General features: G+C 39.3%; 1 protein-coding gene across 1 annotated transcript; it reads left to right on the forward strand.

The window, feature by feature from the left end:
• Positions 1-4,436: 4,436 nt before the first annotated feature.
• On the forward strand, positions 4,437-22,873 carry TMEM196 (transmembrane protein 196; the record flags this gene model as incomplete). Its single annotated transcript, XM_084226919.1, has 4 exons — positions 4,437-4,601; positions 16,480-16,536; positions 18,367-18,621; positions 22,811-22,873. The coding sequence occupies 4 exons, from the start codon at positions 4,437-4,439 to the stop codon at positions 22,871-22,873; spliced, it is 540 nt and encodes a 179-aa protein (XP_084083045.1).
• Positions 22,874-23,977: the final 1,104 nt, after the last annotated feature.

Raw genomic sequence — 23,977 nt, forward strand, 5'->3', positions numbered from 1 at the left:
ATGGTTTTCCTTTTTGCTGATCCTCTCCAACTGATCACGCTGATCCTCTCTAACACCTCTCCACGGCTCCACAACTCCAGGAGTGGAGCTATGAGATGTACTATAGAGCTGTAGAATAACTTTCTGCAACTATACAAAGAGTGAGAATGAAACTATGTGCCAAGTACTTTTAGATTATATCATCAGATTCTTTGGTGCGTGTTACCAGCCAATGACTTAGTGCTTGATCAAAGAAAAGCTGTTGTGACCTAACAAGCTCAACAGTCACTAGAGTGACACAGATCCCAGCTTTACTGGGCCTGAACTACTCATTCAGCAGAAAGTTTGCCTGTGTATTGAACTTTGAACACACAAAATCAATGACACTCCCTTATCTTCTCCTGTACAAGTTTTACATGGGGTTTTCTTCCCATTTTAGAACACCAGCACATACTAATTTAGAGTATGAACAGACTAAGGAATAAAATTTACTAAGAGTTGATTCTGCATTAAAAAAAAAAAGCCAAAAAAAAAAAAGGAATCCTCTAAGGGCTGTTAAGGCTGTTTCACACATATTTCTATAGATAGGGTGCAATTGATACAGCTGGTTTTAGAATAATATCAATAGGCAACCCTTCATAGAACCCAAGGCAGTGTGTCAGCCCAAACACTTAAAAGTTGTTTGTCAGAGTACTGGTTTTCCGTGGTTTTTCTTCAGTCAAACTGAATTGAAGGTATCCAGGTGACAAAAAAAGTGTAAAGAAATGGAGTCTGCAAAGTAAGTTGAAAGCATAACGTACTTGTGAAGAGAAAAGGATCTGCAAGCTGCCCTTGAAGCTGAATTTTTCCATTTCCCAGAGAATATTCTGGTAGAAGTCATTTAGTCTATGTCAAATACTGCAAGATAGCACAACTGATAAGGCTTGGTACTGACTAGAAAATAAATCCATAAGGTAAAAGAGTAATACAGCTTCCAAGACCCCTCAAAGTTATGTTTATTTGTCCAAAATTGCTACATTATATCTGCATATTAATAACACCAATACTTAGGGAGTATTTCCCCTCTTGGACTACACCAGCTTGTTTCTCATCCTCTAAGAAGCCACAGGATGGTGTACAGTTTCAATTTTATTCACAGTTTCCTAGGCTGAATTGGATTCAATGGCTTGAGTTCTGATTTAATGCTGTAGGACCAGTTCTTATTCATAATAAAAATCTTTACAGTATTGTTTTAGAGACTCATGGAATTAGGAAATCAATAAACTGAACCACTTGAACAGAGTGTACTCAGCTATGAATACATGCTCAGAAGTGTTACATAAAGCTGGTAATTTCCAACAGAGAGGCTATAACCTTGTTAGGGTCTCTTGGTCATCAGAGACATGTAAAAGGGACTAAATATTTATGAATCTTTTTGCTCTGATTTCTACTTCTTCATTGCCAGTACTATGTCATACAATTACCTTTCATCCTGCTGTATTACTAGAATTTTTTTTGTCATGAACCATTTTAAAAGTCTCCAATGACAAAAAAAGAGAGGAAAAAAAAGTTTTCCTTCAAAGTCAAGAAGAATAAGATTGATGTCTTTTGTTCATGAATCCAACAGTTTAAATTAAAAGATCCAAAGCCCTCATGACTCCAATTAATTTTACTTTGGAGATGGGATTTTAGTATTTGACTTTCTGCAGTTAGAATGAAAACTTGCCTGCATATTGAATGATTTTTCCCTTTTTTCCCCTTTTTTTTCCTTTCATCATAATATTTTTGTTACTGGAATCACAAATACAGGAAAAATTTCAAAACCAGCCAGCTGAGACATCAAGCAGTTAAATAACTTAATGTTGCAAAGATGTAAGCATGTGCTGAAACGTATGCATGAGTAGTCCCATGTGTAAAGTTAATTGCCTAGATTAGCACATAATGATGATGCAGCACCATAGTACACAAGTTACATGACAAAGACTGCATCTTTTCATTTTAAAAAGGTAGTGATTAGAATTTTATGTTTCTTTCCTGTCTTTATTTAAAAGGGTGCTCCTCCTGAGCAGTCATGAACTCTGGTTATGGTCTTGCTCAGCTCTTCACCTCTATGTAGCATGCTGATTAGAAAGCAGGCACCCAGGGCACTTCCTCTCCTGCTGTTGGACCCCAGTTTTATATCTCTGTTTTATTAACTGTTGCATGAAGTGATCTCCATCTGGGGCACACTTTTTGCAAGGTCTCTTTCCCTCCATCTTTCTGAGAGCCTATTATGACTGAAATGGAAATGTTACATAAAACAAGCTGTTTATGGAAATCTTATTTCTGTCACATGAGCTCTATTCTGATGTGACAGGCTCTCTATCTGGCTGCAAGCGTTAAATGTATTAATTATGTCTGGCATTATGCAATTCTCCTCTTATCACCACTGGATTTTAAAGACCTAGTAAAATATACTCTGAGCAGTAAAATCATTGCACCTTAGCACACTTCAGCGTTTATAACAATCTGACATAATAAGGATACTGTCATTGCAGAAACACCTTCCTACACCCATGTGGGTACTTGAAAATCTGTGCTTTCTCCATCCTCCTACATAAATATAGTAGCTTAGGAACTTTTATGCTGTGCCTTGATTTTTAATGATAAGAGATGTCAGGTACCATTTAAAACATAAGAGATGAAAAGGGACAATTCAGCTTTAGCTGTAACAGAGCTCGCCTTTAGATGTAGTCAACTGTTCTGCTTCTGTGAAGTGGAAAAAGTGTGAGAAAATAGGAAACAGATTAAGTATTAAACTAGAAAGCATCAAGATCCTGTCTCAGGACCTCTTACTCTTGCTTTTGGATACCTAAAAAGCATAAACACTGTAAGGTGACAGACTTTGATGCCAGTCTATCTCCACCCACCTCAATTAAGTATTGAAGATTTCTACAAATGAGAACTAAACTCTGACCTGCAATGGTGAATCCAATCTACCATAATACCTGTTCTCAAAACACAAGATACGTTGTGAAGTCCAAAGGAAAATATTCAGTCAGGACCTTGCTAATCCTATGCTCTTGCTACCAAATTGCACCTTGAAATACTGGACAAATCTAGACTGCCATTCTGGATTCTGACATCTGAGTTAGGATTTATATACAGGTTAAGAATTGCAGATTTTTTTGATAAAAGGAAAGATTCCATATAAGTTTTTGTTGGAATAAAAAACATAGCATGTATATAGAAGAAATAATTAAATCCTGCAGGATGCCAATATTTTTACAGAGTTGGAGACATAATTGTCTATGTCATTCTTTTGCCCTCTTGTTAATGTAAATATCCAAATGTTGGTGATCCATATTTAGGAAAGCCAAGGTGCTAGATTGAGTGTCTGTGTCTTACTGTGTTGTGCAGCACATCTGGATTGTAAAACTGTAGTCAGAGTGAAGAAACATCTTCTGTATCTAAGCACAGTAATAAAGATTGATACCAAGCAATCCAGCAAGGCTCAAGTTAGCAGCCCTGAATCTCTTGTTCTATTTTGCTTTATTGCTTATTTGCTTTGCGACTGACACAGTTCTGGTCATTGTGAGTGACAGGAATGGCTACAGAAATCGCCTATTTTGGTAGTAGGGTTTTGCAGAAGACCAGAGTTTTGCAGTGGTGAGACACAGCATACTCCAGCCCTTTAACCGACTGATACAAGAGGAAGACGAGCTTCCTCCTGAATTTTGACAGCAGCACCTGGGAGGAGGGAGGCCTGCGGACCCCCACTCCGAGCAGGGTCACCTCTCAAGAGTTCGCCTGCGGCTGGCATCGCCTCCCGCGTCCCTCCGCCAGCACGGCCGCCGCGGGACGGCGGAGGTGTGCGAGCGACGTGCCGGGGCTGGACCGGGAAGGTGCCGAGCCTTGTGGCCCTGGGGCGGGGCTGCCGTGCGCCTTGCCCGTGCATTGGGTCTGGATTCATACATAAGTATAGCCGGGCTGGGCTCGCCACACTCCTCTACCCCCCACCCCCCAGCCCTGGAAGAGAAGGGGGAGAGAAACAAGAAGGGGGGGTGAAAAATCCCGGTGAGGTCATTCCAATGAGAGCGCAGGAGGAGAGCGGACAAGGTCGACTTTCCCGGCGGAGGCGCAGCCCTTAGGAGCGCGGAGCCGCGCACCCACCGCCGGCCCGGCACCTTGGAGAGCTCCGCCGCGCCGGGGCCGCGCTCGGGGCCGCGCCCGGGGCCGCGCTCGGGGCCGCGCTCGGGGCCGCGCCCGGGGCCGCGCTCGGGGCCGGCGCGGCGCTGCCTGCGCGGGGCCCGGCGGCGCCGGGGCCGCCCCGCCGACCCTCGGTAGCGCCCGCCGGCCGCGGATGCGCCGCTCCGCCCCGGCTGCCTGCGAAGGAAGAAAAGTTTGGGGGCGACTTAGGGCCGCGGGAGCGCCCGAGGAGGAGGAGGAGGATGCGCGGTTTCCCCGGCTGATCGGGAAGGAAGGATGACCGAGGGAGGATGTGCACCAGCAGCCAGATCATCGGGAGCCTCCTGGTGCTCTCCGTGCTGGAGATAGGGTTAGGGGTGTCCAGCGTGGCCGTGGGGGCGGTCAGTTTCAGCCTGGTCCTCACAGAGCATAAACCTCAGCTGGGAGACTCTTCTCCGGTATGGAGCGGGGTGTGTGTACGTTAGCCATTTCACTCTCTCTTTAACTCTTTATGGTGATGATCAGACCGTGCGAAGGCATCCCCTTTTCCCTTCCCTTCCCTTGCCTTCCCTTGCTTTCCCTCCCGCGAGTGCATGCTGCGCCGACCGCGCCGGGTCCATTTCCGATGTGCTTGGGGTACGGTCTGCAGAGTCCTGGGGCGAGGGGGAGGCACGGCGGGGACAGATGTACGTGTGTGTTGGGCGGGGGGAGACCTCTTCTTTCTCGCTCCTTTCCGTTTTTCAGTCTTGTTGTGAGCAATTGAACTTTCTCTGAACCCCTTCTCACACCTGGGAAAGCCCGATGCTTCGCGTGAAACCCGGGCCATAGCTTAAGGTCTTTAAATTGACTGTGAGTTTTGCTTTTTCAAAAGAACAGCCCTGTCCATGATGAGGAGACTGTCAAAAGGTGCTTTAAATTAATGTCAAGGGTATGCCAGCTGAATCCTGAGTTTTTGGAGGAAAAATAGAAAGAGGCATTGGGAAAAAAAAGGAGAAAGATGTTCTCATGTACTGGGCACCCTGAGCTTCTTGTAAAATGAACCAAAAATATGAAAGCCCAGTAATGGGTTAATAGAAGCAGCATGTTCTTATCACAGAGCATTTTTCACTTCTCAAAAATATTTCTTATTTTTCCAGTTTGAGATATGCATGTTTCTAGGAAGAATTTTCCTCCAAATAGTTATTTATATTTATGAAACAAAGAATAGGAAACGTTGAATATTCAGTCTAAACATGAGTGGGCATTTTTGAAGTCCAAAGCTGGTTTTGGCCAGCTTGTATTGTACAGCAATATTTCTAAAAGGATTGTTTGCTCAGCTTCAGATAACACTATAAATGTAAAACACTCTTGATTATTCACCAGCATAACCTCCTCTAATTTATAGATTAATTCAGACAAAGTGCTTCATGTAATATTCTCCCTGTCAATAATTATTAATTATTTACAACAGTGATAAATATTTTTGGCAGTATTTAAGAACACATATAATTCTGCACTGCAGAACAGGTAGGTGAGAAATGAAAATGAAGACCAGATCAGACAGGTAATGACATTACCAGACCAACAGGTAATGATATTATCAAAATCACTTCAAAAAGGGACGTTTCTCATCATTGTTAATGAAGAAAAAAATTACTTAAAACCACATGTCTATCTGAAGATTTAATGGCAAAGATCAATTTCCTGGATTTCACTGAGGTCAAAGAGCTTTGATCAGTCAGTGAGATCAGTATTTCATGCAGTGATTGCATTTTGTGACAATGCTATCACAGCTGATATCATTTCATGACGATGCACATTCCCTGGATAACTGCCTCATTCATTTTTATGCTGTTACCCCAGAGTTTGTACTAGACATAGAGTAAGATTCTGTTATGTTAGATATTGGCTTCCAAGGACATTTTAATCATAGTAAGAGACAGATACAGTGTAAAAGGGTGTGAGTATGAAGAAAAAACAAACCAAAACTGAGTGGTATAACAGGTGGTTGCCTTAACACACCAGCAGTCTGGCTGATTTAGAGCTGTTCATAGGTAGAGTTTTAGGGAGCAATAAGACAGAGGACAGTGAAGAGGTTTTGCAGATATTTATAGGAAATTATTCTCCTATGTGAGTGCAGAGGCATGGAGGTTAACCCAAAGGGACTTGTTTGCAAATGTAACAAGTGGGCAAAGGATGCCCACAACCAGAGCCAGCAGAGACAGGCATGAGGTGCTGGGAACTGAGCAAAAACTGCAGGTTGAATGGGCAGAGAGAGGCCTCAAAGAAAATGCAAAGTGGAAGAAGGAACCTTATGCTTCATGTAGCAGAGGAAATTAGAAAATCAAGGTGACATGCAGAATGGGGTGACATGTTTCTAAAGGCTGACTTACTTTTCATTGAACTAAAGATCCGTGGTCTAAATTGTCGCCATTATACCACTCTCTTTGTACTACTCCAGCAGTTCAAACTGTTAGGTTGCATTCTTCTGACTAGAGGACTAGCAGGTCAGGGAGGCAGGCCAAGAAAGGGACCAGAGATTTACTGTTCTTCAGGGATACTTAGGGTCATGGGTAACTACTTTCAAATTTAAACAACTGGACAAAGGTTTATTTGGACAATCCTCAGGATTGTCCTGCTGCAGAAGTGGCATAAGTCTCCTTTCTGCTCACTGTAGCTTACACTGAGCTCGTGTTGCCAGTGTTAAAGGATATGTCTTGCATAAAATAGGTTATTTTTTTTTCAATTCACAGCCTTGAATCAGGGTTTTCCTTTGAGAAGTGAACACTAAGGAAAAGAAAGGGACATTAAAGGAAAACTAATTCTTTGACATGCTAGATACAAAACGCTTAAATTGAACAGTGTCATTCCTCCTGTTGCAATTTCCTTGGAAATTCACAGAAAACCTTTGACCCTGTTCTATCCTTTTATGTGGGTGGAACTCAGCAGAGACCCAAGTTCATAAGGAAGTAGATGAAGATAGCATCACCATGGAAACCTTAACCTGAATTCCTAAAATTTGGGCATCTTAAAAATCATGCACATTCTATCTTCTATACTTGCCTCCCTATGATGGTTTGCACTTGACAAACATTAGCTTTTCTATTAAAAGAGTTGTTCTTATTGTTCACTGCCTCCATTCAGACAGATTATTTAGTAACACACCTAATTTTAACCATGTGAATTCCATCCATAGCATTATGGAGGCAAGTGAAGTTAAGCATGGGCTGAAGTACCCTGATCATTGCATGCCCTGCATTATGTACAAGCAAGCCAGGGAAAGTAAAGTACACCAGAATGAAGAAATTGAAAGCCTAGGCAATGTCTGTATAAAAAAAATACATTAGAATGGGGAAAAAAAGAAGAAGTTTTAAATCTGTTGTTCTCATTGGACTTGAATTGGATTAAGATAGTACAAGTTGTTTAAAAAGTAGCCATAAGAAAACAACTGAAGGTGTGACCGTCTTCTCAAATTATCTGGAGCATGTGAAGACAACTAACCAGTTTACATCATCACCAATCTGTTCTTTTTAAAATAGGCCATGGCTGTTAAATTGCAAAAAAAATGCTAAAAACTAAAACAAACCCACAATAAAAACAGTCCCGAATACCCTGAAGTGCACACGTTCTTGATCTCCAAATTTTCTTTCTGTTTTCTGTTGTGTATTGGGATAAACTATTCTACAGGCTGTAATCAGTGTCTCCCAGATTTCTTTGTTTCCCAGAAACTGAGGGATATTTCTGAAATCCACCATTCCTATTCATTTACATGATGTACTATAGAATAATTCAACCAATGAGAACACTGAACCACTAACAATAATATAGAAAGAATGACAGCATCCATAGCAAAGGCTTTTGCACAAACAACAAAAGTCAGAAGATAATCAACCAAAAAGTATTCACAGATATTTTTTTTAATGGTCACATGCTTCCCCATCTATATTTAGAACACAGTGGTTTCATCACTCTCACTATGAGTAGTGAATAGATATTAACACACACACATACATTTGTGTAATTTATCCTCATTTATCCTGCAGTGGTGAATAAATCCTTGCTGTAAATGAGTCTCTCTTACAGAGAGAGAGAATGAGAGACAAAAGCCACATCTTTAGACAAATATGCCATCTATCTTCATATGCGAGAGGGATACTCGATGATTCACTTATGGCTGTGCCCCTCAAGAGTAATAATTTCTTCCCTTATAAAGGCAAATATCTGAATGTATTTGAGAGATATTCACTTTCTGTATGTTGTCTGTTTGCCTCTCTGTAGATGGAGGCAGAATTACTGTTTCCATGATTTGTGATTTTATCACAGTGGAAGTCTGCCTGCCCATTAAAAATCTGCAATTGGTTACAGAAATTTGTTCCAAGTTGGCACTTGAAATATTTGATTTAAATTACTTTAATTTTTTTGATTCAAGATTTGAAGGAAAAGAAAAAGTGTCAGTCTGTATGGACTTTCCCAGAGGAAGAAAACCTTTTTAGACTGTTAAATCAATGTTGGTGGCCTGAAATTTTAAACCACTAGATTTTACATCTTGATTTTACTGTTGCCAAGTTTCCTTTGGAAAGAACAGCCAAATTTTTTTTTTTTTTCAAAAACAGCACTAAAAAAAAATCACATTATTGTTTAGCACGCAGACAAAATGCAGATGTGATCCTACTTTATCTTAACATATGCATTGCATTTTCATCAAACTAACCATATTTCTGTCTGGCTCCTGCTGGTGATGAAATTAATCACAGGACTTTCAGTGAGCTCAGTAGAAGCTGGAAAGGGTTCTGTACCTATAGCTAGGGAAGGGCATACCAAGGGTGGAAGCTTCTTGCCTTGCATGGAGTGAGGACAATTCACTGAATTTAGCTGAGGTCTTGCAGTAGGGTTTTTTTTGTCATTTGGAGACTCCAGAGGCACAAACAAACCTAGAAGAAGTTCCACCTAGCTTCTGGGTTGTATTTAGAGGATCTGTTGTATATGGACTGACTTAAGCATATGCTTAAATGTTTTACTACTATAAGACTGTAGTTCACCTGAAGGGAATAATCTTTCACTTATTACTTTTTTGAGATGTAAGCAGTCATACTCTAAACCAAATGCTTGATACAGAATAAACAAAACGCGTTCTTTTTATTTGTTATTCTGATATGCTCTAAACAAACAAAAAGTAAACATTATTATTTTGTGCTGAGAATTTAAGTGTTTTTAGAGATGGATGGAGGTTTTTTGAACCACTGATGTCAGATTCAGAAACACACTTTTTAATTTCCTTGATTGTTTCTAAAAACCATTCCCCATTTTTAAAGCATCTCTGTGCATCTATAGCCAGATGAGTGGAAACACTAATCAGAGGGACTGGGATAGAATTTAAACTGCTTGCATATGGCTTGAATCGGTGGGAAGGGTAGCAGCACCTGATCTCATAAGACCCAATAGCACACTGCCAGACGAGGTATTGGCTCAGATTAGACATGATTTAACACTATGCCTCAGTTATAACAAAGCCTCCCCTTTCAGCATGACAGATTTGGTGAGAATCAAGGTTGGGTTTTGGCAATGCTGCTGCTTCTGGTTCTGTGTCTGGATGCCTTTCAGCCAGCTAGACATTGCTGTCCCCACAATCACTTGCATGGGACAACAACATCATTAGAAGTTTCCATGCCCCATTTGCAAAAGATTATTGTGTTTCTCTGTGGAGGTAATAGGCAAACCTGGTACCTAGGCTTGATCTTCTTGCCTGCTGTAATTGTTATTTAGTTTGATGTCTTTGTTTTCATGAGTAGATTCTGTGCCCTTTATGTCTGTGCTAAGAACATTTAATCCTTGTTCTGAAATACTGCTTTGAATAAGAGTTACAATTAGAGATATCTCCTTAGTTCATCCATTAGGGATTTCAGCTTTTTTCTCATTTGGATGGAGTTGAAACAACATTATTAAATAGAATCTTTCTTTCTTTACATTACTAATCTCAAATTCCTGGTTACTGTCCTGAAAGTCACATGCTTATGCAGCTTTAGTGTAAAAACACAGAAGTTTCTAGTTTATGATCTGACAAGGGTAGATAAAAGCGAAGCTGGTAATTCTGTCTTGATGGTTTAGTCTTCCAAGTAGAGTGTCATTTGAGTAGGTATGATACACTTACTTTTTCACTATGTTACATTCCATTTTGGAATAATTTCCCTTCCTCTGTTTCTTCAGATACATATGGATGACCTACAGAGGACTTCCCATACAGTATTTACAGTTTAGCTGTCTTTTTTGTCATGAACAATGACTAGGAATCAAGCTGTCCTTATATTCAACAGGTTTTCTCTACTATTTTGTTCAGCCTGTGTCCAGGAAATTTTTCTATGAGCAGTTTCATTTTTTCAATGGAATTACACTCACCATTGCTTTTGACTTTTCAAAACATAAGACAGAAAGGTTTCTTAGCTTCAAGATATAAAATAAAAATAGTTCCTTTTCTTCTGCATGGTGGAAAAAACCAAATCTTTGGCTTCCTGCAGATTAACTAAAACAGAACCTTTTTCAGACTACCAGGGACAAAGTACCCATTTTCCAGAAGGAAGTGAAAGAAGCCAAGTCTTTTGTTCCAGGAAATATGAAATAGGGATAGATCCAAACCACAGAACTTGAATATAAATTGAGATTTTAGCCTTCTTACCAAAATTTATGAGGTTTTGGATCTGAGGTTTTGTTTCAAGGCAATATTCAATATAAAGTAAATTAAAACAGTCTCAAAATAAACATTCTTCATTTCTGGGAGGTCTTTGGGGTTCCTTCCCAAAGTTCAACAGACAAAAAGAGAAATTTTCCAATATGTGTATGGAACATCAGCAGGTACAGCTGCAGTGTGAATGACAAAAATGCCACAGACAAACAGACACTACTGCATCACCCTGCAGTGACACTGGTGCTATCAGAGCGACTCTGACTTTGGTGGATCCATGGTAAATTATCACTGAAAGTGGGATTGAGGGACTCAGTCTCTAAGTAGCTTTTGTGCTTTGTAGTATCTTTCTTTGGATTTTTTACCTTTCACCCAAGAGGGGTTGTGCCCCAGTCTATTACTTGATGGTACATTCTCATAAACTCATAGAATCACAGAATCATACAATAAGGATTGGAAGGGACCTTAAAGATCATCTAGTCCCAACTTTTCCTGCCATGGGCAGGAACACCTCCTGCTAGACCAGGTTGCCTTAAGGCCCTGTATAACCTGGCCTTGAACATTGCCAGGGTTTGGTCACCCACCGCTTCTCTGGGCAACCTGTTCCAGTGCCTCATCACCCTCACAGTAATGAATCTCTTCCTAATATCTAGCCTAAATTTCCCCTCTTCCAGTTACCTCTTTACTCCCTGTCCTGTAACTACAGTTTCTGATGCAGAGTCTCTTTCTAGCTTCCCAGATATTGGAAGATTGCTATGAGGTCTCCACGCAAACCAGTTCCCTTCCAGCTCAGAATAATCTGTGAATCTCTGAACCTTCTCTTCTTTCAGGTTGAACAGCCCAAACTTTCTCCACCTAACTTCTTAAGGGATGTGCTCCTGCCCTCTGACCAACTTCCTGGGCTTTCTCTGGACTTGCACCGAAAGTTTCAATACAAGGCTTTTCTGCTAGTCTTGATGCAAAACATCATGTATGTATAGGAGGTATGAATAAGTCTGCAGCCAAAAGTAACCCTATAACCAATAGGGTCTGGCTGTAATTGGTGATCTGTGGAGGTTTTTAAGTGAGCCTTTCAGTCTTTTAGCATTTTATGTTTTTTTAAATTATGAATAATAATTTAAATGGAAGTCCAACAATGAGACATCTGTTTAAAATAGTTCCAGCTGAAGTTCCCTCTCTGGCTTCCAGGGCATTTTGTAGGGCTTATTAGCTTAGCTTATCCTTAATGAAATGTTTTAGCCTTATTCGCTGCATAATTTGTGAACACTTTAACAACAGAGAATTCTTTACAAGAAGCTTATCTTCAGTGATTTATTCCTTTTCCACTCCTGATTTACTGTATTTTCAGTATAAGTGTGTTTGCCTAACTTAGGTAAGTTAAGTGACATGGTTAGAAAATACATAACTAGAAAATATAACTACATTTAAAAAGTCCATGAGATTGGCTGGTAAAAATTTATTAAGGATGATCAAAGATCATGTAGAAAGGAGCAAGTCCTCACCATGACAGAATTAGTTATCAAGGGTAAACTGTAGTCCAGAGTAGCTCAACAGTTACAATCCAAGTTTTACTGTTATAACACATTGACATGAAGTCTTTCAGAATAGCCAAGAACAGATAGAGAGAATGTCAAGACAACTGAGCCCATGATGGCTGCATTCCAGTTGGCAGTATTATAAAATAGAAGATTCTAAGTAAAGGACACTTTCAATCTGATTTTTACTTCATCTTTTTTCTGGTACGAAGGGCCAGTGTAGTTTTTCCCATCCACTTTTCACTACTGCTGATCAGAACAGTGAGACATCAAAAATTTTATAGGAAATTCCTACGGCACGACAACAAAAAGAAACCCAAAATAACAAAAAAGGAAAGGGAAAAAAAGAGAAAAAAATAAGTTTTAAGTTGCTATGCTATCAAACAGCAGAGAATAGAGTCAATCACATAATATCTCACTGAAATCCTATCTGTTCTAGATGTCTCCACATTGGAAAGCTTGGCTTTCTACATGAGGAGTGTTCCTGAGCCATGGGTATTACTAATGCTCTCTCTTCATAGAGCAGGTTTCCACTGTTTCCAGTGACTCAGCCTTAGAAGAGAGTCATGAACTTGGCTCTGAAGTTTCAAAGCTTTGCATGAGGTAAAATTGCTTGACCCTGTGGCACAAAGTCATCCGTTGGTTTTACCTGCAAAATGCATGCTGACATAAATAAATATCCATACTAGGTTTTGGGCAATCCTCTTGTCCATGAATGCAACACACTGTCATCTTAAAAAACAAACCCAACCTAAATAACATTAATCCTTTGCTACTGCCCAAATGCTTTTCTTCCATGTTTTTTTAACGTACTCAGGCTCTTGAGGGCATTCAGTTTCACAACTTGTTTATCTCATAGCCATATGGATTGTAAAACTTCAGCATGACCTCCTGATTAAACAGAAGAATGTGGAGGAAGCATGAATATGCAATTCCTCTGAGTTAGAATACAAAGAACTCTTTTAGCTTTATGGAACATGTTATTCCTTGCCTATATCTACAAACACTGTAGATGTAGAGAGAGAAAATACATACAGAGTATACATGACATGATACAGTATTATCATAAAATCATAGAATTTCTCAACTTGTAAGGGACCCATAAAGATCACCAAGTCCAACTCCATGCTCCTTGCAGGACTACCTAATACTAAATCATAAGACTAATAGCAGCATCCAGAGTACTCCTTGACCTCTGACAGTCTTGGTGCCATGATCCCTTTCCTGGGGAGCCTGTTCCAGAGAATGACCACCCTCACAGTGAAGAACCTTCCTCTGATGAAACTTCACTCCATTTCCTTGTGGTCACTGATCATCAGAGAGAGATCAGCACCTCTCCCTCCACTGCCTGCCTTGAGAAAGGTGTAGGCTGTGTAGAGGTCACCCCTCAGCCTTCTCTTCTTCAATCTGATCAAACCAAGTGACCTCAGCTGCTCCTCATAAGTCTTGCCCTTAAGGCCTTTCACCATCTTGGTCATCCTCCTCTGGACACACTCTCACAGTTTGATGCTTTTCTGGTACTGAGGCATCCATCTCAGCACACAATGCTCAAGAAGGAGCTGCACCAGAGCAGAATAGAGCAGGACAATCACTTCCCTCCACCAGCTGGTGATGCTCTTCTTGATGCACCCCAGGGCGTGGTTGGCCTTTTTTGCTGCCAGGGCACTGCTGACTCACATTCAATTTGTCATCAAACCAGACACCCAGATCTCTTTCCCTGTGGCTGCTTTCCAGTCTCTTGACCCCCAGTATTTATGTATATCCCGGATTACACTGTCCTAGGTGCAGAATCCGGCACTTGGCTCTTGTTAAATTTCACATGATTGGTAATTACCCAGCTCTCAGGTCTATTCAAATCTCTCTGAAAGGCTTCTCTAGACTTAACAGTCCGTGGTGTCTCCTAGTCCAGTATCATTAGCAAACTGAATGTGCATTTAACTACTGCATCCAGATCTTTACTCCAGGTAGTCAGATGTTTTAAATGGAATAGTCACCCCTTGTTTTGAGAAGCCGGTCCATTAGGGCTCGTAGATTAGCTTCATTGACTCAAACTGGAGCAGAATTAAAGCATTTCTGAAAAAATCCTCTCTCTTTCATGCTTTTTCAGCTACGAAGGTAAATTATCAAACACAGTTTTTTAAACTAGTTAACAAGTTAAAACTATCTATGATGATATCTTCCAACACTAATCAATTTTTCTATATACAAAAAATTTCCTTTCAATCCTCTTAAATCACTACAGAGAGAAAATATATTATTAATCCACTTTATCAAATCTGAGTGAATAGAACTTAATTACAAAGATGTCTTCAACAAATTTCATTTGAGGTTTCTGCATTTTGAGAAATAGAAAACACGACGTGTGGAAATCTGAAGTGTGCCTTCAGTTGAAGGCAATCTGCAATGGCAGGACTAGGAGTAAAACCCCAAAACTTCACAGAAAGCCTGAGTGAACACTTACAAAGCAGATGTGATGAGCTGAAATCTTCTTTGCCTGTGGGAAAGTGCAGAAGGAGCACTGCCCCTTGGTGATTTGCTTTGTTTTATTGTTATTCCAGTCAGTGGGTTCTAGCAGCAATTACCAGTTGTGCCTTCTGGTATGTCCTGAGCCATTCAGCACCACGGTCCACGTGACCCAGCCCTCTCTATAATCTGATTGGTATTAAATCCACATCCCATGCTTAGTAAAAAGTAAATAATATACACAATTTATCCACATTCATTATGGGGAACTGTTTTCATGGGTCTAACTCAGAGTAAAAAGATACCTCAAGACTTATACTTAGCTATACACATGAACTACTTCAGTTAGAGGGAGATAAACTATGAGCTAAAGCCACTCCTCAACTGAAATAGTGAAGTGACAAAATTTTAGAGTGTAAATAAGAAGTACCTGCAATATATTACACAGACCCTGAATGCTTTATAGAACCTCTTAGGGTTTGGTTTTTTGGGGTTTTGGTTGGGGTTTTTTTGTTTGTTTGTTTGCTTTTTGTTTTTTGTTTTTTTTGTTGTTGTTGTTGTTGTTTTTTTAATTTCTTATGTAACAGCCAGGTCTTTTCTGTGATTTAATTCTAAATCAGGATCAAGCAGAGCTTTTTGCTAGAAATACCATCTCAATGCAAAAATAGCGTACAAAAATACAGTTTTAAAATAATGAAATTACTTCCCAATGGGGGAATAGGGTTAGCTTTATTGAAAATAAGTAGCATAGATTTCTTAATAAAGGACTTTATGAGGTATCAAGGAAATTTTTTGACAGTATTGCTAACACGTGGAGGAGGTCTTATTGTTTTCATACAATTACTGTAGTTCCTACCCTGACTGCTCCGCTGGGGACTCTTCATTGTTTTCCTCATTAAACTTTTCTGTAGGAGGAAAAAGACATCAGAGGACATCACTGGTCTTTGACAGAGTCACTATTAAGCATTATCATCTATTTTCATCAGCTGGTAGGCATTTTTCTGGTTTTGGTAATTAATTTTTGCCTAATGCTTGGTGCTACAATTAGCAAATCAGTTTGTGTGAGGGAATGACATAAAAAAAAAAGTAGATACCTTCATGCTCTCTCTCGCAAACTGGGCCATCAAGAGTCTGAAACAGATCTTTCTTCATGCCCAGAGTAGTCACACCAACTGACGTACTGATATTTACACCTGCACCCACGGAAATGACTGAATTATATTCTTGCCCAGAGTTCCACTGTCTTGAAGACAACGATCCATATGTGATCCTTCAGTGGTTCAGGTGGCAGGATCAGGGCATTAAGTCCCAATCCTATGCTAAGAAGTAGATGATTTGGATCATTGACTAGTATCTTTCTAAACTCTTCTGAGAGAAAAAAAAAAAACAGTAAAAAGGCATTTTTATGCCTGCAACACTGGGATTTTTTTTTCCCAACTTGTTTACCTAAGCAGCTTAAAATTCATATTTTCTTTCTTTTCTCGTGATTTATCATGGTCACTATGACTTCTCATTCCAGCTTTTTATCCAATAAGAGTGTTTATGGTTGAGTTACAACCTCCTGAACTATAAGGTTTGTGACAAAAATGCTGACAACTGTAACCATTTCCTGAACTGTGGCCACCACCACAACAACACCGTGGAATTTGAACTACGTACCTTAAATGATGAAATAATTGTTTGGTTTCTTGTTTTTCGCAGTTCCTGCTTTGCGGCGTATGCGGAATATTGTGCGCCAAAAAAAAATCTGGACTTGTTGTAAGTTTTTCTACTGCATGCATAACACATAAGTATTTGAAAGGCTTACTTATCTAATTTGAACTCTTTACTGGGGGCTTTCTGCATGCAAGGGTTTTTAATAAACAATTAGAAAAAATTACAAGTTGGCAATCTGAAAAAAGCAATCAGCACTTTGGAATAGTCTCAAAAAACAAGGCAGTTCTGAAATGGCCTATGTAGGTCATGCCATTTAAGCCATAGATCCCTATTTATCTGTATCTGGATAAACTTTGATCAGAAGTCACTTGACATAGTTTTATGTCAAGTCAATAAATGCTTCTCAATGTCGCTGGACTGTATATTCTCTCCTTTAAAAACCATCACTGGACTGCCATCTCAAAAAGGCTGCTGACCAAGTTTGTTTCTAGATATGATAGTTGTTAAGTGCTTAGCAAGTTTGTTCTGCAGTCTGAAACATATGCATATAAATTCTAAAGTGATGGAAGTTGTCTCTCCAGGTACAGTAATTTTCTGACTGCAGCAAAATGGTGTTATTACTCAACAAGTCACAACAGAACTCCATGTTAAAGACGTGATCTTATTTTAAGTGATAATTTCAGTCCTAATTTTCTGTCATCTTGATTATTCTGCCACATACAGAGGGAAGTCACATAAAACAAGCATAATTGTGACGGTAATCAAAAGTTCTTTCCAATTATTTTTTAATAACAATCCTAAACTCTGTTAAAATGACAGTCCCATTTCTTAAAATGTGTACCACAACCAGTTTCTAAAAGACATCTGTTCCAAAGGTCTCATGGAATAGTCACTTGCCAGTGGACTGCAAAATACGTCCTCAATGCCACATTCCTGAGGAAACTCTCATCCTAGTTCTGTACAGAGCTAGTCTGTAAGGCTCCATAAATTTCTGCCACCACAGTAGATAAGTACATATACAAAGCCATATCGAGAAAAGTTAAAGGCCCACCTAGATCATCATCTGACAGGTCAGCAGTATCACGGGAAGTGAATAAGACAATCATTTAACACTGTCTCCATAAGGTCTGTTGCTCCTGAATCATTTGAGGTTAATGCACATCCTGAACCATCTTTGTGACTAAAAGCAATAGGAGGTCTTTAAAAATGTCTCATTGATTGCATCCTGTTTCACAGATTTCTAAAATTCCCAGGAACATTTTAGTCAAGTTAAACTCAGGAACATTTTAGTAAAGTTAAACCAACCAAGCAACCAAGCAAGCAGCCAACCAACCAACCATATAGTCATCGAATTGACCTGTAAAGCAGCATCACAGATTTCTTTGTTGTTTCTTTTGGTTCTTTGACCAGCACATTCACCTTGAACACTTTCAAAGACTCCACAAAAGCTGCAGAAAGCCTCCAATTTGCTATCTGACTGAATAAATTATAACTGAGCAGGAGGCACAGTTAGAATGCACACAAAGCAAGAGAGATTCACTACAAATACATGAGGCATTCACTCCCGAGGTAGGGTGATAAATTGCACAATAGAAAATTACGACACCTTCTGTCATGTTACTGTTTTGCATGAACAGCTGGAAATCAGTTTTGTGTCCTAGCAGTCCTTCCGTTGAATAGGTTTCAACTTTACCTACTCATTTTATCCAGCTTTTTTTTACATGCAATATCAATCTTAACTCTTGTATACCAGAAGTTAATATATTCGGTGCAATGGGGGAGCTAAGAGAGTAAAAAACAAGGAGCTGTGCAGTGTTTTGCAGTCAATGATGCTATCAAAGAATTAAACTGTAGTTATCTCATATTTTATATGCATTAATCAATTTCTGAAAAATATTACTGTGACATAACCTCTCTTGTCTCTCCTGACAGATGATACTTTTTTCTGCCTGTTGCATCTGTGGACTAATAGGAGGAATCTTAAATTTTCAATTTCTTCGTGCTCTGACAAAGAAGTCATCTGCTCTCTATTCTTTGCATCTTGCCTCCATGTCTCTTGCATGCATTGGAATTGGTGGTTGCACCCTTTCTTCATGGCTCACTTGTCGGCTAGCCAGCTATGAACAAAGGCGAATGTTCTCAGAAAGGGAACATTCATTGCATCACTCCCATGAAATGGCAGAAAAAGTGAGTTGTGTGTCCTCCCTTATTTGTTCTGCTTCTCCTGAAATGCTACTGTATGCGTTAACGTTTACAATTGGCAAGAGATGTATTCAGTTTTCAGTTTTATATGAGAAAGAGATTCTGGAAAATGAAATGCTGCCATTCTGTGTAAGCTTTATTATGTTGCATTATATGGAGCTATTTTTAGGTACTGTATATTTGCAGTACATCCATTCCAATGAAGTACATCCATTTTCAACATAATTCCATTGTATAGCTATTTAGGGGCTTAGCTGCTAAATATAGCACTTCCTAAATAATTGGAAGCTCTATCAATATGAATTATCATGTCTTGTGCTATAAAAAAAGCACAGAGAGCTTTCTGTAACCACATCATTGCATGCTTCCAGGATTTAATCAATCTCTTCCTCTCCCAAGTACTCAGCTTATAAATTAGGTTATTTTAACAGAAAAGCCTTAGTTCACAAATGTAGGTGACTTAACCAAACATCTGAGGGCATATTTAGACGCTTAAATAAAACTGGTCTCATTTGCAGCACTGAGCATTTACTTCCTTTTTGTATTAACAGGAATCTAACCAAGTTATATAGGAATATAATTAGGTGCTGAAACTGAAACTCCAAAAGCTGAGCACATAGGATCAAAAGAAGTAATGGAATGGAATTCTTGAAATTATCTCCTTGTCTTAACAGATCTGAATAATATTTGAGGAGTTAAATGTCCGCTGTAAACCTGTGCTTTGCATTTGGACTTAGTATCTATCCAATGCCTTTCATTTGAGAAATGAGCAGAAAAAAGAACAAAAGACAAGTGGACTGCCCAACTAAACCTCCACTTGCAAGTCTGCATTACTGTTAAGTTCAAGAGTCTATTGTCTACTGAAACCTCTGAAGAGCAGAGCAAGGATTAGTCCTCTCAGACTGTAGAATTGTTTTCAGATTCCCTGAAAAAACAAGATATAGCAGTTAAAAATGATTCATCACTATTCTTTAGTTTTTTAACTGAGATGAGACTCCAAGTAGAGATATAAACTGAATTAATCTTAGGTGTTGTTTGAAATGTGTCTTAAAAACAAGGAGTTTGAAATTTTCTAAAAAGATGATGTTTTAAGCATGCTTTAAAAAGTTAAATAGTAGAGGTTACAACAGTAACATAAAACAGTGATAAAATCAACAGATGAGATACATTTCTCCATCTCACTTTAAAATTAAGAATTCTGATGAGGTATTAGGCTAATATGATGGTCTTGCTGATGGAAGGCTAGATTTTGACTTTCAGAGAGACTTTTGCCTCAACAAGGACAAAGATGGGAGAAAAGAAGAGAGGGAAAGGAAGAAGAAACAGTTTGGAAAGAAAAAAACCTTTCAAAATAAAAAAAGCCGCCAACCCTATCAGTTTGGGGTGAGGATGACCACATGTAACAGTAGTTCACTGCCTACCTTCCTGGCCTGTTGACCTACTGAGCTTTTTGACACTTAGCAGCAAGGACTGCCAGGTGTCCACTTATCTTGGGTGAAGGGCCACAATGTACGTGCAGACCAACCCTACTGCACGCACTCAGCAGATCTGGGATGCGCCCCACTGATGGCAAACTTCCTGCACATCTGCTGTGGAGCCAAGTATGCATGTACACAGGGCCTGACTTGGGACTCTCAGACCCACACACTGCCTGCTGCTGGCAGGGTTGAGTACATGAGGCACAAAAACTTACATTAAATTAGACCCGAATTTAGAAAACAGCTTAGAAGTGTTTTATATATATGACTATATTGTATATTTATACTGATATACAGTAATGTAGACATGTACTGCATGTGCATTTGTTTGTGCTATATTTATTGTATAATTGTTATATTTATATTAGAGATTGAGGGGTATTGAAATAACCGACCTGCCCAGCTGCCCGGTGATTCCCCCGACACCAGAGTTACCTCCAAGGTACGCTGAACACTAGGGAGCGACCATGTTGTTATGTCACTTCAGGAAGGGCCACCTCTATGAGGAAGTCATAGCTTCAGCTAATCAAAGTTGGCTGATGCTGTGATGTTACTCTGAGGCAGGAATGGTGCTTCCAGGTAGTGACATAACTCTACGTGGTGAACGCTGCAGTCCGGAAGTAAGTTGAGTATTTAAAATATTCACCCTAGTTACAGGCATCCAAATACTCTTATTTGGATGTAGCCACCATTGATTCACTCTGCTTCTAATCTGTGTGCTCCTTCATTCCCCAAATTCAGCAACTTTTTTTTTTTTTAATTAACTTTTTTTTTAGGTAGAAATATTGGGGAAAATAAATGGGTGTTGATATTTTCCAAAACTATGTTGATATTCTAATAGCTGATGTTTGCAGACAATTCAAGTGAGGATGCTTAAAAAAGGAAATTCATGAGTAGCCTTCTGACAGATCATTGCTATCAAAATATGGCTAACTTATAGCTAGTAATTGGTATTCTTGGTCTCTTTCCCAGCTGACAGATACCTTCAGTGCAGATCCAACAAAGGCTTTAGGCACCCACAAATAAGCAAATTACAGTGCCAGACAACACCCAAACTGGGATCCATAGTCCAGCGTTAGGCATGCATGCTCCTCTTCAATATATGAAGAGCACAAGGCACAATATCAAAACATCCAAACCATCATCTGCAAATGAAGACCTGGGTGGTAGAAAATGCTCAAAATTAGTTTCACACCTGATTTTCTCTGAAGCTTATGCTTAATTCAGGAGTACTGAATTAAGCTTGGTTTGGTGACTTTGGAGAGAAGAATAGAACATCCCTTCTTTCAAACACTGAAGGGAACAATTAAGTCCTGTGATTTGCTTTAAAATGTAGCTGGTAATCTGAGAAAGGAGGCATAAGTGCTTTTTAACTTTATGTTACTATGAGTTCTGGTCTCTGCTTGCCAAATATTGTGGATTAAAAGAAGAGAGAGACAGAGTAAGACTAGCTATAAAGACCAGGTTGAATAATTTTTTTCTCTTTACCACGAATCTCAGCTGCTATGCTATAGAGTCGGGTTCTTGCTTTCCATCTTTTACTCTCTCTCTGTCTAGCCCAATGAATGTTGCTTCACTTTTTTCCAGAAACTTCCACAGGAAGGGGGACAAACAAATCCCTTTTATTCCATGTTTTCTCCAAGTGTACCTAGGAGGAAGAAGAGGTGAATTTAATCTTTCCATGCAGAGAAGAGCCTCTGGTCATCATGCAGCTATTTTAGAACTAGTCCAACACTGGCACCTCCACCTCATCTACTTGAATTTTAGAAATATTCCAAGCTGCATTTTTACCTGTACCCATTCCTCTTGCCATAGCTGAATGTTCTCTGTCATTGGACATAAGCAGCAGATCACTTATTTCTGCATCCAGATTCAATCTGGTATGAAATAGGCCTGGGATTGCTCAGAATAAGATAGTTCTGACCATAAACTCAGTGTGGCTTTGCAGGCTTGGAGATCAGGGAACTGTTTAATTAATGTAGCCATCTCGATGCTTAGACAGCTGCTAAGGGGGTATTGTTTGCATTTCAATTTGAGAATTAGAAAATCTATCTCTGAGCAAATCTTGGTTCAGGTGCTTTAGGATTCTGACTCATGAGCCGGTCAGCTTACTCTGAGATGACTCACCTGCCACTGGAGAAGCAATCCCTGAACTGCTAAAAATTGTAGATTGCCACAAAAAGGGAAAACTAAAATCAGTCCCATCCCAAGGGAAAGCAAGCAGTTAAAACCCTTAGATCCTGTTTGGATCTAGATCTACTTCCCAAATGTCTATTTCAGCAAGCATTGAATGGCATCTGTTTATAGCATGTCAGCACAGACAGGTTTGAATGGAAACAGACTTAACTACCATTTCGTTCTTTTGTAGATCAGCACACAAGCTTGAGTTGATGCAATTTCAAAGGACACCATCACAAACTAGTACAGATGCCATCAATGCTCTATATGTGGTCTGAGCGTAATGTCCAACTCAATCACTATCAATGAATCTATCAGCTTCCAAATGTACCTAATTTATTAAGGAAAAACCTGATTTTTTTTATAATGAGATTTATTAAGCTAAATAAAAATGTAAAGTGTTTCTGAATGTTTGAAATTCTGAGTTTGTTCAAATTTCATCACAACCTTAGATAACTGAATTTTGAACATCTTGCACTAATTCTAATTTTAATTAATGTTTTCTATTCTTGTTCTAGGAAATGACAGACAACCTAAGCAATGGTGGCCCACATCTGATTTATAATGGAAGTGTATATTAAGAAATTTTTAAAAGTTCCATGGAAGGAAGTGGTTTTAGAATTTTCTTCAGGAAAAAAAAAACCAGACTCCAAGAAATTAAGAAAATGAAACAATCTTAGCTTTTATGGCTCAAATGTCACAACTGCAGACCAGCACAGTTGCAATTCCCTTTTAGAACCATGTTCAAAATTTGTCTCCTAAACATTTTGCAGATATACAATATTTATTCACTTCCTGGCTACTCTCTTTCAATTTTTTGTCTGAATAATCTTTCTGAATTGTGATAGTATTTGAAATAGACGTCGCAAGACTCTTATTCTCATGAAGACTCAAAGATCAGAAAAATAAACTGAACTGCATTTAGCCCACTCAAAGGAGAAGGCAGAGGAAGAATGGCTCAGGGGAATCTTTTTCTCCTCTCCACTTAGCAGCATCTGGTTTAATATGATGGCTTCAGATCATGGCATGGTACAGCAACACATCTGCACAGTCCCTCTCCTCACATTTTGAATGCATCCTGCCTCAGTTTTCCCAGTAGATCATATCAAAAGAGAGTGAAAACGCCTCTTCCAAAAAGCTCCCATTTCACATCCAGAGTGCAAATGAACAGTGTGCTGAAAACAACACCGATGTCTTTGTTTTGAAAGACAGAATGCTCTAAGAACGCCATAAATCAAAACCTCAATAATGCCTTGTTGTAAAGAAATTGTAAATATTTCCAATTTGTGAATGAAGTATATTTCGTAATTTGTTCATAAAAGATGACAAATAAAATGAAATCTAAACCAGAGATTTTAGAGAGATCTTTTGGGGTTTTTTTCTTGTTGGAAAGATGTTGCAGAGATGAACTGTCATGCTTGCAGGTTAGCACAATACATTGAAAAGTTTCTAAAAGAGTGAAGCAACCTCAGAAAGGAAAAAAATGAAGGTTGAACAGAGTCATGGTCAAGGTCAGAAGTTACTGGCAATTCTGCACACCAACAATAACTTTTGTGGGTACGTTAAAGCAGCAGGTATGCAACTTTAACTGAGCCCAAACTTCATTGTGGAACCTAGTGGTTTGTACAGCCATGAAAAATGGAAGGTGCCATCAGTAGCAGAACATTTACAGCATAATATGAATA

This window comes from Fringilla coelebs (genome assembly GCF_963513975.1).
Source record: "Fringilla coelebs genome assembly, chromosome: 1".
NCBI lineage: Eukaryota > Metazoa > Chordata > Aves > Passeriformes > Fringillidae > Fringilla > Fringilla coelebs.